Raw genomic sequence first — 16483 nt, forward strand, 5'->3', positions numbered from 1 at the left:
GCATCATCTGATGGATAAGATCCATACCCTGACATGCCACCCAAAGTTGCCCGGCAATTTGGGTCAGTTGTTGAGATCCTGAGCCCCACCATTTCCAAGTGCATCTTTCCTTGATTCCAAAGCAAAGCCACAGGAGAAGAGGGCATGCCACTATACACATGCATGTGGTTCTATGGACATGTCCAGATCAGCTTGGGGAGAAGTCAGTGAGTGCTGCTTGAGCAAGTGGTGAAAATCTCAATGATTTTGTACCAGCTTTCTTGTGTGTAACTTTATTCATAGGCTCCAATCCAATCCAGATCTGGGAGAATATGTGCAGATTCCTAGTGCCACAATGTTACAACTACTTTGTTCCAGTAAGAGACATGGACTTTGGGCACCATTGGATAACAAAAAGGTGTAGTACCTGGGGACTAGGTTATATAATAATTGAGAGGATGAAAAAGATAGGCTTTTGGTATGGCCCAATGGGAGATGAGTACTGAGTACAAATGTTTTGCATTGACCTTAGAGTAATCGTGTTTAGCTTTGGCTTTTAGTACGTTTTTTGGCGTGAGAATGCACTGGCTTGTTTGGAAACATCAGAGGAAAGTACGGTGCTTCCAGGATCCAGGACCTCATATTGTTAGCATTCAGATTGCTGGAAAAAAGAAACAATTGTACACAGAGAAAAAGGTTCCTAGGACATCCATGGTAAGAAAAAGTTCCTCTGCATTCGTCGTTTAGCGAAACCAGTAGCAACAGTCACTGGAACATAACGTAATTTTTCAACAAAGAGTAATGTAGGTACTAAGTGCATGTTTTCTTAGCAGAATAACATTTGATATGTAAGCAATAGATCAACTGTCATCCAGGACCACCAAATGGCCTGCCCAACATTGTTCAGACGTTTAAGACAACTCACTGTTCGATTGACATTTCGAAAAGTTCGATTTAGAGGCTATCAGAAAGTTTGTGGATCTAGCTGAATAATTCCAGAAGCTAAGTCATATTGATTAGTTCTGCCAGATTCCGCTTCAACTGAGGGTTCAAACAAATATCGTAGTAGTAGAATCTAAAAATGGGTACATGACACAAGCATAAAAGCATCATGCTGTATACTTACAAGATACAATGCAAGGATTATAATACAATTTCCACACAAAGGTGTAGGAGATGTCCAAGCCAAAAAAAAAAAAAACTCAAAGATGCTATCACACATGATTAGTCGTACTTAGGTGATGTTATCATGTCAGGACAGAAGCATTCAGCCAAAGATAACTTTGGCTTCAAGTGTTGTTCAGGAAGCCTCTAACTAAGAAGAACAAAAAAATAAGTTAAGGCACCGCTTACCATAGGATCAAATGTCCTTGTCAAATTTCACTCTGGAACTATTCATGGAGGTTGTGACCTAATGATTTCTTTTTCTTCAAAAGTTTTATGCTCAACTAACATAATAGTACCTGAGATTCTGAGCAGATGCAGTAACATTAGATTATGACATTCTGGCAGATCTTGACAGTGATGTGTATGAAATTTTTGTACAGTGATAATAGTATACGTGAGATCAGATTGCAAATATGCTGAGGTACATAGATTAAATATTTTTTCCTTGGGTTACTGCCTTTAGGCTAGAAACAGTGGAAGTGCCAAAGTTGAGAAAAAGCTAGTGTACCTCATCTAGTGGTGGGGCAGGGTTGCCAATAGTTGATCTGAGACAGCATTAATGCATGTACACATGAATCACTTATTGCTAGACACTGGGTTTCTTTTTTCTTATTTCCTTCGATAAAGCATTTCACTCTTCTATAGAAATCAAATATGAACGATTGATAGTTTGCTTAAGACTTATTTATTATTTCATTTCCATTCTCAACAGAGAACTCAAGATGATCAATCCTGAAATGAGAAGGATCGACTCTTCCCCAACAAATAAACTATCAACCTCCAGTTGAATTAATTTAATTAATTCATATATTTTTCTTTACTATTTACTAGAAAGAAATAAAGGGAAATTAAGATATTTTTCCCAGGCTGAATTTACAGCACCTGGGAGTTGACAAGAAATAGCATCACCTGAACTGGAAAATTTTAGCAGGCCATGGTTGTCAACCATATGCTTTTATTTTTCTCGAAGATGCAGGAGAGCTGCATATAACCATATGCTTTTGTGCTAATAGAAGACTAAGGATATGTAATACTTCAAGGGAAAAATATATACACGTAAAATAGCAAACTGGACTAGATATGAAACAGACTTAACACTGGCCTAAAATTGGGCATTGGGGTGGCTCTGATAAATTTTGCAAATTATAACAAGAAAGCTTAACTGAAAAACATCTGTACATTCACCTCTCTTTTCAATCTTATTACAATACATACAAGATCTTGTTGGAATAAAATCTTAAGATATACATGTATACCATTGATCCATCTATAAACCATCATAAACATGTATAAGCACCTGGTATTACATTTTGCATGCTTCCACTTAAGAACATGTACAAACTAGAAAGGATGGTGCTGTATCAGCTATCCTGGGTATCTATGGGTAAAAAACTGCAAACTGATACCATTGAATTATCAAACTTTATGAACCTTTGATGCCATATGACTGTACGAATTGCAGGCACCTGATATTTTCCAAAAGAACATCCAAATAACACAGCAAGGTTCCGAACAGAGTCAAAATGGCAGTTACTATTGTTCGCTCTTGAATTGTAATAGCCCAATTGGCCTCTGGTTAGTGATGCTGTAGTCTGCTATCGAAAGTGAAGCTTGATTACTAGATATGCTGTTCTGCCCTCTCTGTTGTGACACTCCTGCATTCTGGTTGCTGCCCCTACCAACCGGTGGTTCATGGTTATGTTTTCCTTCATAGGTTGTTATGACAGCCTTAGGGTCTGACGATGCTCTTTCGATGTGCTTCCTAACATTGCATCCAGCGAATGTGCACTTGTAGTAACTCCTACAGGTAGAGAGAGATATCATGTAGGTAAACAAGTAAATGGTGAAACAAATAAGGTACAAAAGGCACATGCCATGTTTTTTAATACCTAAATTAAGTACCCAATTTGATCACGACCAACTAATCAGCAAATCAACCAAAATATTCAATTGTGCAAAAACAAGTAATCCATTATCTAAAAACAAATAACATTTTCAAGAAATATGCTTGTGCTTAGGATTACATCTGCAGATTCAGGAATAATGTTGACCTTAAGAAAAGGTCATTTTTACCTCACGAGGATCTCCTCCAGGGATGAAAATCATCTATCACTTACATCAAGAAAACTTATTACTATCTTAGTACCATAAGCTTTCTCTGTTATATCTTCCTCTGATCCTTTACCCCCAGCCAAAGATAGCTTCAGTGAGTTAAAAGACAATCTAGAAAATACTGATAACTCAAACCAAATCAGAGTAATCCTCTATCTAGCTACCCTGCCTTTTTCTCGAAATGTTTTACTGGGCTAGTGTTGTAGCTACTCCATTTTCTTCAATGTCCAACTAGTCTACCCTTTCTTTCAAACTCCTACCAAACAATATTGCAGTTAACAGTGAATTCTCATTAGCCTAACCATGAAAACATGGTTCAGACAAATGAGAAAGTTCATGATCCAAGGTTTTTAGGAAACATATGGCCTCTAAAAGTCTTAAGTTTCACTTTGAATGCCGACTATGTACTGTGTAGATGCTGAATTTTAAAGAGAATGATAAGGCGTCAGAATTGCATGAAGAAGTAGGCTTTCATTAGGATCAGCGCAAATACCAGAATTCAGATTTGGTAAAGCTTGATAAGAACGCCTGTGATCAAGCATTCAACCTGCCAACATTTAAGTAGAAGCTACAGCATATTGCTGTATTATTTTTCAATGTGGATATACTAATACTTCCTAATTTCATATGATCGGATAATCTTTATGATTTTTATTCCACCAGCAATCAACTGTGCAGTGATAAGCACAAGGAAGACAATCTGAGGTGTTACTTTTTAGTTTTTTGTGGTAATAGCTATTTGAGACTAAATTCCGCAAACAGATGAGTCCATTGCTGAAACCGATAGATGGGGTATCGGATGAAACATTCAAAACAAAACCGAGGCTGCAGTTAAAATTACCCATTGCATAACTAGGGTCTTACTTGCATTTTGTGATGATTTTCCTACTTAAGACATAATATCAATCCAGCATCACACACACTGTTGATTAAGTAAGCGTGCATGTATAGTGGCTACACTCATGTACTGCATAAAAATATGCTGAAATTATCTGCATTCAGGTGAATACCCAAGAAGAAATGAAAAGGAATGTTGCCAAGGAAAATGAGGTAGGCTCCTTTCAAAGGTGCTGTTTTGATATCATGTAGCCATGTAGCTACCCTATCCAACTCGCTTGGGGAGAAGATCATGCATTAATTAACAAGACAAGCTTCAAGGAGACATGAACTAAGATAGTGTGCTTCACTAATAATACAACTGGGGCATGACAATAGCATCATTACGTTATCATGGTACAAGTGAGTACTTAGTTGTACTGGAGCATGAATTACAGAATTTTAGTATATGTATCGAATGAATAGTCTAAGAGCCCTTCTCATGCAATTCCTAACAGATTTTCAAGTATTTGATATGATTCTTAGAAGAATATAAGAGACATGAAAATAAAACCAAAAGATACGACTTACAAATGCCAAAGTGAAAGATTGTACCATGAAGTAGTGAAAGTAAGAATGATAATATTATGTTATCCAATAGATGACATATTAATATCCATTTTGCCACAAGTTAACTACAATATCAACACAAAAAACAGGAAAATCCCAATGTCGCCTACACCTTGCATACAATAGAGGCATTCCAAGAAAAAAGGAAGAGCGACAGATATGAAAGCAATATAAATCACAGTGATGAGGTAAAAAGATACCTTGGATGAGGGTTTCCTTTGACTACCTTCTGCCCATACTTGCGCCATCTATAACCATCATCCAAAAGATCAACCTCACTAGTTGTTTGCACAATAATCTTAGGCTCCGACAAGGTTCTTTGTGAAGAAATTTGTATATTTCTGAACAATGAAAGAATGGATATTATGAGAACAACAATCTAATAGGACAGTGGGGTTGTATTGAGAGCTAAAATACCTTCTTTTGCTCTCATTATCAGCGTCGTCCACTTCATGTGGCCTTGATTCACCATCATCCATATCATCTCCATCACTTAAACCAGATACCTGTTCAGACATCCCATATATAGCGTCCTGATCTCTCTTGGCGCCTGACAATCCAGAAGTGGTATCATTAGATTGTTCATTTTGATCAGCTGCTGAAGAGTTGCCATCTTTTGCCCGCTTATTTGGTGGACGTTGGTGATTGTGTTTTCCTTTGTATATGATCTCAGATATTTGACCATCTTCTGCATGCTCTACCTTTTTCTTGACTGGACAATTGGGATGAGTACATTTGTAATAGCTCCTTGGGCAATCACTGCCCTTCACCACCTTTTGACCATATTTCCGCCAGTTGTAGCCATCATCAGCAGGCTTATCAACAGGAGCATTGACTTGATACCTCTGAGATGGCTCAGCTGATTGAAAAGATGCATTGTCATTGTTTGCTGTTGTAATTGCCATCTCTGGCATTCCAGTCATATTGGCGCTAGAGTTCATATGTTGTAGAGCTCCAGACGATGCTGCAGCTGCTGAAAAAGATGGTTGCTCAATGTGGTCAAACATTCTAAGTGGAGAATGGGTTGCTTGTGCTGTAACTTGAGCAAGGGCCTGCTGGTGCGACATTCCAAATCCCCCCTGTAAAAATACAGAACAGGTTGTCATCAGAAAATATCAATTCACTTTCTTTCTTCAGGACTAAAGCAGATGCCCCAGAAATGGATACTGCTTAAGGAGAGGAAATACTGCAGCAGTCCTGGACCGACTCTACAACATTTTGATTGTTCTCACCACCAAACGGTCAATTATGCATCTTGCTGAAACTGGTTTAATCAGCTCAGGTTCAACATTAACAAAAGTTGTGCAACTACAAGTTTAACACATCGCTCTGCTGCTTCACCTACTAGACATTGTGAATATTGAATAATGGATACAAACTATGAACTGTTTTGACAGATTCAGCTGTCAAGAACAAATTCGAGACCAGTATAACCACCCCAAACTGAGTAACATGTCTCCAAAGGATGCTACCGATAGATCAAGATTCTCAACACAGCATGCCAATTTGCAACTGATCAGGCTGGCGGTAGTACAATTATTGATACCGTCAAGGCAAAGTACTATCACCACTTGCCATATCCAAAAGATCAATAAGCATCACTTATCTGTCTTAGTAGGATGATATTATTCATTGCACCGCAGGACCACACACAAATATAGTAAGATGGCTTTATGCGTTTTGGTGCAAACCTATGGGGCCAATCAGTACCCTAGATGTGTCAATCTCGCTAAAAGCACTGATGAAACTGTAAAAGCGCCACCTTTCAGAAGTTCCAGATTCCAGATTTGTAGTGCTCTACAAGCTTTTGAAACACAAAGGAAGATTACGTGATTCTTCCAGATTACTCAGCATCACCCAAAAGAAAAATGAGGATGCCTAACGGATTGATATAACCTATCCAGATTAAAGTTGAAATGGAGCATGTTTTAATAACAATCCATGAGATCCATGAGGTGTGCACTGGGGAACCTGTTAAACTCTTTTATTTTACAAGCACAACCGTAGGCAATTCTTAAGAATAAGCGATCAGCATACATGCCTTTTTATTCTTTAGCACTTACAGTATAGCCAATTTTACCAAAGGCCACAAACAAAATTGAATTCACCGGAGCTGATTTCGCTCACCAATAACCAAGAATCACAAACACGATCCAAAAATCCAATCTTTCACGGCGTAAAAGGAAGAAGTTTTAATCATTTCCAGCACGAAGTTTGGAGCAACGGTCGCACGACGTACCATGGCCGGCGAGAAGAGCAGGCCGGGGGAGTCGAGCAGGCCGGAGGGGCTGAGGCCTGGGGGCACCGTGAAGACGGACGCGCCCGCGGACGCCGACGCCGGCGGCGCCACCGACAGCGCCGGCCCGGCCCTCGCGACCCCGCCACCCCGCCCCCTCTCCGCGGCCTCACGCTGCTGCTGCTGCGGCTGCGGGAGGGAGCCGGTGAGGAGCTGCGTGAAGCTCGCGGCCCCGGAGGAGGCGCCGCCGCCGGGTCCGCCTCCGCCGCCGGCGTCGGCGTCGGAGGGGAAGAGCGCGGAGGCGAGCGTGAGCGGGCCGGGGCTGGCGTCGCCGGCGCCCGTGAAGAGCGACTCCGCCGCCGAGCGCGGCGGCAGCGCCAGGTGCGGGCGCGGCGGCGGCGGGGGGCGAGCGGACATGGTCGCGGGAAGCAAGGAAGAGAGAGAGAGAGGGGGGGGAGAAGAGGTCTAGAGAGAGAGAGGGAGAAGGGATTCTCCTCTTCTTCTTGGTTTCCGGCGTTGACTTTGGTTTGCGGAGGTTTTTTTGGGGTTGGGTGAGCAGTGTCTGACTTTCGGCTCTATCTCCTGTGATGTGCTGGCTTTCCGGAGAAATGAAAGAAAGAAAAAGGCTTGAAGAGGGAGAGAGCGAGGGAAACCAATAAGCTTTTCCTTTGGCTTGCTAAATTTCTCGCCAGGAGGGTAGGTACAGCTATATCCCAGTTCAGCTTTAACTGGAGCAAAAAAATCTGTGAGATTTTGTCTGAATATCTTGTATTCTATTTTTAATAAACCATGTAAAGGTTGTTACCCGCGTTGATGAGTGGTTACCCACGATGACGTCCCGATCCAACTAGGCGAACCTTGTTTATTTTATTTTTATTTTTATTTTCCTACCTATGATCTTCCAGAGCTATAGTCGTTTATTTTTCTGCTATATCAATATAAACTCGCACTATCTTGTGCGGTTCTTTAAAAAAATAAAGAAGATTGATTTGAATAAAATAAAATAAGGATATTATACATCACTACTTTAGTGTGTGTTAATTCTTGGTAGCTCCAATTGGCGCGCTTTGTATTCTACGGAGTAATAGAGTGTGTATTCATATGTAATAGAGTGCGTACTCAATAAAACAAAATGATGGGAGAGTGAAACATCAACATCACTTGCAAATTTTTAACAAAGCTATTTGCAGCTATCCAAATGGGAGGTCTAGGCGGTTTCATTTCGTCTACTTCACCTCCAAAGCCAACCATGCTAATTTTAAATGTCTTTAATCCTCATTGTACGGACCAAAATGCAAGGCGTTTCATTTCCAATACTATTAAATGAACGTACGGTATCAACAAACCATGTACAACAATAAAATAAAATGTAAGCTGGCACAACTCAAGCTGTCGCATGATTTTTGGAGTTGTTTTCTTGCATATCTGAAAGGTCTTAATATATATAATTATAATTAAATTCAGAAATTTTGATCTCAGATACTTGCCAAACCTTGTATTTAGTCGGTTTCAGACGATAAAAATAGATGCCGCTCAGTCATATTCTACTCTCTCTTTTTTTTAAAACTTTCTAGCACCATAAACATGTACTAGCACTCTAGCAGTACCTGCAATTGAAGTCGGCTCTGACTACTTGTCTCGTTTCTGTCCAGAGGAAGGAGATACAAATATCTTTGCACGTTTCCTTTTCCTGAATTGTTTGTCGAAAAAGAGGAAAAACGAAAGTCCAACAAGAAGCCACACCTCGCCGTCCGCGTGCGGCTGACGACGGCGCATCCAACAGCTAAGAGGGTGTTACCTGTCACATCGAATATTTGATACTAATTAGGAGTATTAAATATAGTCTAATTACAAAACACAGATGAAGTCTAATTCGCGAGACGAATCTAGGCTTAATAGATTTGTCTCGCAAATTAGTATAGGGGTTCTGCAGTTAGTTTTATAATTAGCTCATGTTTAGTTCTCCTAATTAGCATCCGAATCTCCGATATAATCCTCCTAAAATTTAGCACCTCGTATCAGCGAGCGCGGCCTCATCGTCGGAGCCCCCACCGCATTGAATGATCCCGCATGAAAGAAATTCCAGCCTGCCAACCTGCCTGCATAGATACATCACGGATTAATTGGGGGTACCTTTGCCGATTCAATAATTGGGATCATGATAGCTGTCCGTATCCTTGTGCTAATTTTCTAGTGATGACGTTCCAACGGTGTCACTAGCGATACTTCCTCCGTTTACCTCGGTTCCGGATCATGTGAGGTTTTAGTTTTGTCTCAAATCAAATTTCATAGTCGTTGGTGAAATTTATAGAAAAAATTTACCAATATCTATAACATCAGATTAGTTTTATCAAGGTAGACATAAAATATCTTGATAGCATATTAGTTTTATTAAGCTAGACATAAAATATGTTGATAGAATATTTATTTAGTGCTGTGTAGATGTTATAATTTTTTTTCTTATAAACTTAGTCAAAATTTATGCTGGACTTAGGATGAAAATAAAAATTCTTCGTATTTTTGAAATGCAATGAGTATATTGTATTTCAACCATATTATATGCCAGATACGAACCAATGCTGATTAGAGAACTAGCTTTTCAAAAGCTACAATCTATAATCAATTTTTTTTCTCAAGAGTCAAGACCACAGCCAAAACAAACAAGCTCGAAGTGGAGCATTACTCACTCCACCCCATCTACACAACTCCTCTTTGTGCTGTGAAAGATCGTATCCCACTCGCCTCGCCCTATCAATCCAACTGACGCTTTAGATCAAAAATAGTCCAAACACATGCGTCCCCAGCATTTCAGCAACGTTTATAAGTTAGAGAAATTTTACAAATTTCAGGTGCAACACAAATTCACAAGAAAGCTTTTTTTTAAAAAAAAACACTCCAAATACTCGCAAGGTAATTGGGTCTAAATCCACTGCATCTTCCTTCTTTTTTCAAGTGGATGCATCACCAAATGTCACAAGTTGGAAGCATTCTCAAACCCCCATTGTTAATTTAATTTTAGCACATAGAAGACGAAGAGCGCGTGCGCACGACCTTTATCCTCACGGTGCTGAGTGGATACGTCACACAACAGAAGAGATTTGGACATGCCAGAGACGGGCTTGGCAAGGTGGTTGAACCTGCACACGCAAACTTGTAAAGAGGGCACGTCGATGATCCTTGGAAAAGGGCGCGTGCTGTCAAATCAGAGGGACTGGATCGCACAGAAAGGTGAATTTGGGAGAGAAAAAAAGGGGGGGGGGGGTGTGCAGAAATGTGACAAACATGGTGTCCTTTGCACTTTGCAGTGGGTCGATTCCGGCACGTGCCATCATCAACTTTCTTCAGGTGCAGCCAATCTGTCACCAAAAAAGGGGGGGAGGTTTGTGAGTGGAGAGGCTGTAGCAATCTCAGCGTTTTCAGGCACTTTCGGAGCAAGAATTTTTGGGCAAATAATGCTTTATTGTTTAGATATTTTATTGTATAGGAGGAGGATGACGTGTAGAAGAAAATGGTTTTGAAAGATCAGTGAATTTTGAATTCTCCAAGGATGTGATATCCTTCTAGTGTTTGTCTTAACTTTATTTTATTTAAGCATATTACATGTAGAAAAATTGCGAATCTGCTGCTTTTTTTATATGAATATAACGATGAACCAAAGCAGAAAATGCTGGGTATATTTTAGTTGCACGTTATCACTTATCAGGCAGTGCTAAGCAACAACTAAATTCGCCAACTGAAAGAGACCCAGCAATTACTGACAGTGTAATTTCGCAAAAACTCTTATTACGCCGGTGAAAAAAACGCATCTGCAAAAGCAACGTCAGCGTATGAAGTTGATAGCGGGCGAACAGATGAGATGCCGTACAAGAACACACTGACAGCGACAGTAACGCAACTTGGTGGTAATACTGACAGGACACCAGACAATTCCAGTCCTTCGCTTCAGGATATACCCGAGGACACGGCAAAACGATGGCAAAAATGGCGCGCGAAGATATGTGTGGAGTGCTTATCTCGACAGTTAGGCTACTGATACGTGGGTCAGTGACTCGGCTGCAGATTCAACTACTGCAGAGGAGTCTCATTGATGCGACTGGTATTCTTAAACATCACAGTTTTACTTCCATTCCCTGCAGGGCTCCATCGTAAGCATTTTGGTCAATTTTATTTATTATACAATATTTTCAACGAGAATTCGTGTCATTTGTCATCGTGTGTTTTGATATTTTGTATGAGAATGACGTGTCATCAGAAAATAATCATGGAAATTATTTTTAAAAATATTTTCCTAACGTAAGTTATGATGTTCTCGAAGCACGAGGATTAAGCTCACAGAACATGCGAGCTTCAATGTACATCTTTGTCCAAAGAATTACAAGATAAACGACCCCAGCAATTACAAGAACTTTATGGTTTTGCGTATTTCCCAAGCTAGTGAGAAATACAAAACTACTAAAGCGACCCCAGGAATCAGGATAAACAGCGTGCTGCTGATAAACAAGCTCTGATAGTCTGATAGGGGCAGACACAACACAATTCCATCACTTTACTACAGCATATCGAGTTACCAATGGTAAAAATGGCATAGAAAGGTGTAACTTCTGCCCAACTTAACATCACAGTTTTTTCTTTTTATTTCATCCCCTGTAGCTGTTAAAACTCAGACCTGCAAGATGCAAGTACCTAAGAACAGAAGAATCATAAGGCTCCAGTGTGAGGCAGTACAAGCTTCATCAGATTGACCCTTTTTTTAATCATAAACATAATAAAACTCCACATTGCCGGCTAAGCAGAAGGTCGATGAGCCTGCCGGGTTTTAGGATAACAGAAACAGGCGGAAGTTTTGGATGAGGTATTGGACTCTAGATGAATAAGTATCTGATGAAGGTACGCAGTACAATCCCCTACTGCTTTGATAAGCCCCATCAGGTACCCGATAAAATTGCGTACTGGTTGCAGCTGTGCAATCCATGCTCCTTAATACCCAAAAGGCCAAAACGTTCCTTGAGGAGATACATGGCGCGAGATTAGTTCCTCGGGCCAATGTCCTTCAGCGCGCAGATTTGCTCCTCTCCCATGACAGACATGACTGTCACCACCAGGTCCTTCCCTTCGCCAAAGCCATCCTTGATCTGCAACCATCAACCACCATGAAAATAAATGTAGCCACAAATTAAATGCTTAAATTAAATGCTTAAAAGCATGATGGTACTGCTGCAAAACAGATAAAATAGAGATAAAATTGTATTTACTTCATCAACCAGCAAAATAGTGTAATAATGTGATTTTTTTAACCCATTTGAATATATTACTTAATAATAGCCCCTCCAACTAATTTTTCAACATCTGTCTATTTTGGTCATTCCACCATGGGCCTTGGTGTGGAAATCCATATAGCCATGCCAAGGCCCATTGCGTTACAAGGTGCCAGATCTTGGAAATTTAGTTGGGCACAAAAAATAATAAATAATCCTACGGATGCATATGCAGTCTATGAGGGCATCTAATGACGAAAAGCCAATCTAGCTAGAATTCATCAATGATTTGATAAAACGGATGAACATTCAATTCCACCAAAGATAAAAGAGGACATAAGCTACCAGGGCAATTGCTGATATAAAAGAAAATTCTTGACACCACCAATTTCATAATAAAGAATAGTAGTTAGTCATGTATATCCTAACTTCCTGTTGCCGATTTACTTTTATGAATTTACAATTGTGAAAAAAGAAAAGTAAGTTAGTAACTCAGTATATACCTGACTAAGCAGGTTGTCGTCAGTTGGGAGCCTCAGGTCATCTTTAGCGTTACCATTTCAGTCAGAAGACTCACCTGAAAAAAAATTAATTTCTCATGTCAATATGGAATCACATAATATGAACATGCAGGAGCGTTAAGAAATATTTGGACTTACAAATCCATCCTCAGATATATCAATGAGCTGGTATTCAGTGCAATTCACATGAGGAACCTGTAAACAGATCACATTATTGATATCTTACTGACAATGAAAGCAATTCTAATGCTAAAGAGCCCAAGAAATGTAAAGGTACTGACATCACAGTTGTGAAGAGATGGGACAATATCTTCAAGCTTCTTGCCATTGAAGATGTCACTAGCAACAAAGTGACACTTGCGTGACCATGCTTCCCAGTTTTAGAGGTTGAGACCTCCACAACCTGCACAATTGTTACAAATTCATATGATTAGAGATGATTCCAGCAACAGGGAAAAAGGTCTATCAGCATAGCAAAGAAACAAAGAAGCATTTGTACCTTAAACAAATAAAGACAACCCAAACTTAGAACAGAACACGTGAAGGTATTAACACAAAGTACCTTTTGAAGTGCACACGTGGAAACTAGAGCACAAAAAAGAAATTCTAGTGTGACAGCTAAACAGGATAATTGCAAATTTCTAGCATCAGTGATTTGGTCCTCAGGAATTCGATCAATAGACTGGGAGGCATCAAGAAGAAAATATTGAATATGCACAAAATATACAGCAGAATAGGGATGCTAGCGGACCATCTATGCAGTTCACACAGTGGAAGTACCGAATCCCAGACAAGTTTACAGCCGTACCAGTGTGCACTAGTGGTCCAACAATATGAATTATATGGACCACTGCAGGGCAGCAGTTACTTAATACAGTACACCAAAGTCAGAAGTACCCGTTCACTTAGCTCACTGAAACTGTGGAAGTATGAATTAGCAGACAGGCTTGTAATATTTCCATTCTTGACAAATGTACAACCAAGAAAAATCAAGTTCCAACTGTCAGTATGGTCAACCAAAATTCGCATCAAGGTTTAGTGGATCAGTAACATCAGTTATGCAATCCATATGTGAGTTTCGAAGCCCTCTCTGAACAATTTTTTTTTAACGAACATCTCTGAACAATTTTGGTAAGGAACTAAACTAACCACGTTAAAAGTTTTATAACTATCATTAAAGATATAATTTTGATCTGATTAAGTATGCCACCACTCCAATACAACGCTTCAGAAAACAAAACAAATGGGAAAACATCGCCTATATTATGCACATTGAACCCAGGGAAAATATCAATTGTTCACTAGCTAAAATTCACGAGCACAAAACAGCATACAAAATAACTGTACCCAGAGAAAAAAGAAATCATATATATCCAGTCGTCCGCCAAGGATTCAATCCATTCCAGTCATACATATTCTACTCTGAATAAAAATCGAAATTTTGCACGCAGCAGCATTCAGGCTGCAATGCGACTAACCTAGATCCAGCATTACGGCGGCAATCAGATCGAGATCTAAAACGAACACAACACAACAAAATCATGGAGATAGTGGAGGACGCACAGGTCTGGAGCAGAGGATATACCTTGCAGGGGCGGTTCTTGATTACGAGGTAGCCGTTCTTGCGGACGGTGCCGGCCTGCTGCGGGTAGGTCTTGGACGCGCCGGCGTCGGCCTTGGAGTCGAACTGGTGGTCTTCGGAGTCCGACATATCCCCGCCGCCTCGGATCAGGGCCGGAACGGAATTTGCTGAAGATTCCAGCAGAATCGGGGAGCAGGGACTCCGAGTTGATCAGCACAACAAAAGGATCAGTGTCAGTGGAACGAAAAACTGAAGCTTTGATCGCAGGAAGGGAGGGAGGCACTGAGGGAGGGAACGGCTAGGGTTTGGTACGTTGGGAGGAGCCGGTAGGCGAGCGAGGCCTGGAGCTGGAGGCGGCGCAGCGGCGGCGAGGGGAATGACGGGAGGCGGTGGGAACTGGGAAGTGGGAAGAGAACGAAACGAAGCGGGTTTCGTCAGGGAAGTATCCCCTGGTTTGTGGGGGCGTTGGAGCACTTATGCACATCAGCCCTCGAGGTTGTACGGTATTAGTGTCTAGTAGGGTGTATGAGTAATGAGTACAAATTGATGATAATTCATTAATTCTTCTTTTTCAAAAAATAAAAGAAATAGCTATATCCGATTGTGAGGGATCCAAGGGACAAGGGAAATCTTCTACTTTGATGGAACACAATTTCACCTTTTCATTTTATCAATAATGTCATTTATTTGGTTTCTGTATGCAGTATAAATACTTTTAGTATTTTGCAATATGCAGAGAAAAAATAAAGAAAGGAGAAGTGTTTCTTTGATTTCAATTCTAAGAGAATCGGAGTACGTACCTAAAGCCAGGAACGAAAGTGTTTATTTGATTTCAGCTCTAAGAGAATTATTATGATCTGGTTTGTCAAAGACTATAGCTCGACAAAATGGTCACAATTTGCATAGAGATGGTAACCCCGTTAAAATCTAAGAGTCATGGCTATGGATTTTCATATACTACTGCATGCACCACTTTCTAAGATAATACTCTCCCCGTTTCAAATTGTATGTCGTTTTAGCTTTTGTAGGTACAAAGTTTTACTATGCACCTAAATATAGTGTATCTCTAGATGCATACAAACACCTATATGAACTTAAAAAAAGTCAAAATAACTTCCAATTTGAAACGGAGGGAGTAGAAAAGATTCTGATATTCAATTTCTTTAAGCATTGCATAGTTCGAATCTTAAATTCCGCACAAAGTTAAGTTCATTATCGCCCCCCATGTAAAACATAAACAAGCCGGCACAATTGTAGTCTTAACGAGAATTACTCATCACATCTAGGAAAACTGTTTGGGTATTTGGGTTGCCTATTGATTTTAAGTTGACACGGTACACAATCCACAACGAAGATGTGACAAGCTTGATTATGCTGGCCCAGTTTTTCATGGACATTTGTAGATGTAAGATGAGTGTGCATGTGTTTATTTAGGTGAGCGTACATGCACATGAGACATTAACAAATGTGTCAAGTGTCATGCTTCGGAAAAGAATGTTAGCTACATATTTTTCCGGGAAAAGTGCAGATACCACTGATTCAAGTGGGGTGTTAGCGCGAAAGAGATAGCTACTGTGCTGAAAATATCTGGGCGCCGTCCGCTGGATTCGATAACGTGCGTGAGGAGGGGTTCCCCACACGAGAAATTCGCAGACAGGCCGAACCGAAGACGTGTTCGGATATTCAAATCGGACGTTTCGATGGAATATTAAAAATTACCTAGTGTAATATCAGCGGCCACTGTTGGCATGAAAAATAATATGTAAAAATAACTAAGTTATTCGACTCTAGGATAAACGTGAACACTATATTTCATGCAACATTCACTGTGAAATATGCAGAAACAATAGTTGCAACAAGAATGCTTAACTATTGCAACATATGTCGGAGCGTCCGATTTTTTTTAAATTTCGAAGGTATGTTCTGTCGCATTACCGTTGTTTTTTTCTTTCCGAGGAAATAGAGCTTATTTGTTCTTCGATCGCATTAATTTGATACTCCCTCTGTCCCATAAAAATGCAATTCTATGTATTTCAAATAGATTAGTGATGTTGTGAAAAGACTCCCATACCTAGCCACATACAATAATTCGTGACATGCAAATAACACTTAATTAGACAGGTAGTTAGATCTAATTTCTAGGATTGTACTTTTTTATGAGATTTTTCAAACACTAGAATTATAC

At 40.1% G+C, this 16483-nt stretch overlaps 1 protein-coding gene and 1 pseudogene across 1 annotated transcript; both read right to left on the minus strand.

The window, feature by feature from the left end:
• Positions 1 to 2304: 2304 nt before the first annotated feature.
• Positions 2305 to 7570, minus strand: LOC101766343 (probable WRKY transcription factor 3). Its single transcript, XM_004962867.4, has 4 exons — positions 6944 to 7570; positions 5122 to 5783; positions 4905 to 5045; positions 2305 to 2947 (listed from the first exon to the last, which is right to left on the minus strand). The coding sequence occupies exons 1-4, from the start codon at positions 7355 to 7357 to the stop codon at positions 2680 to 2682; spliced, it is 1485 nt and encodes a 494-aa protein (XP_004962924.1). The 5' UTR covers positions 7358 to 7570; the 3' UTR covers positions 2305 to 2679.
• Positions 7571 to 11539: 3969 nt separating this feature from the next.
• On the minus strand, positions 11540 to 14718 carry LOC101765932 (annotated as a pseudogene).
• Positions 14719 to 16483: the final 1765 nt, after the last annotated feature.

The sequence above is a fragment of the Setaria italica genome, chromosome III, assembly GCF_000263155.2.
Source record: "Setaria italica strain Yugu1 chromosome III, Setaria_italica_v2.0, whole genome shotgun sequence".
Lineage (NCBI taxonomy): Eukaryota > Viridiplantae > Streptophyta > Magnoliopsida > Poales > Poaceae > Setaria > Setaria italica.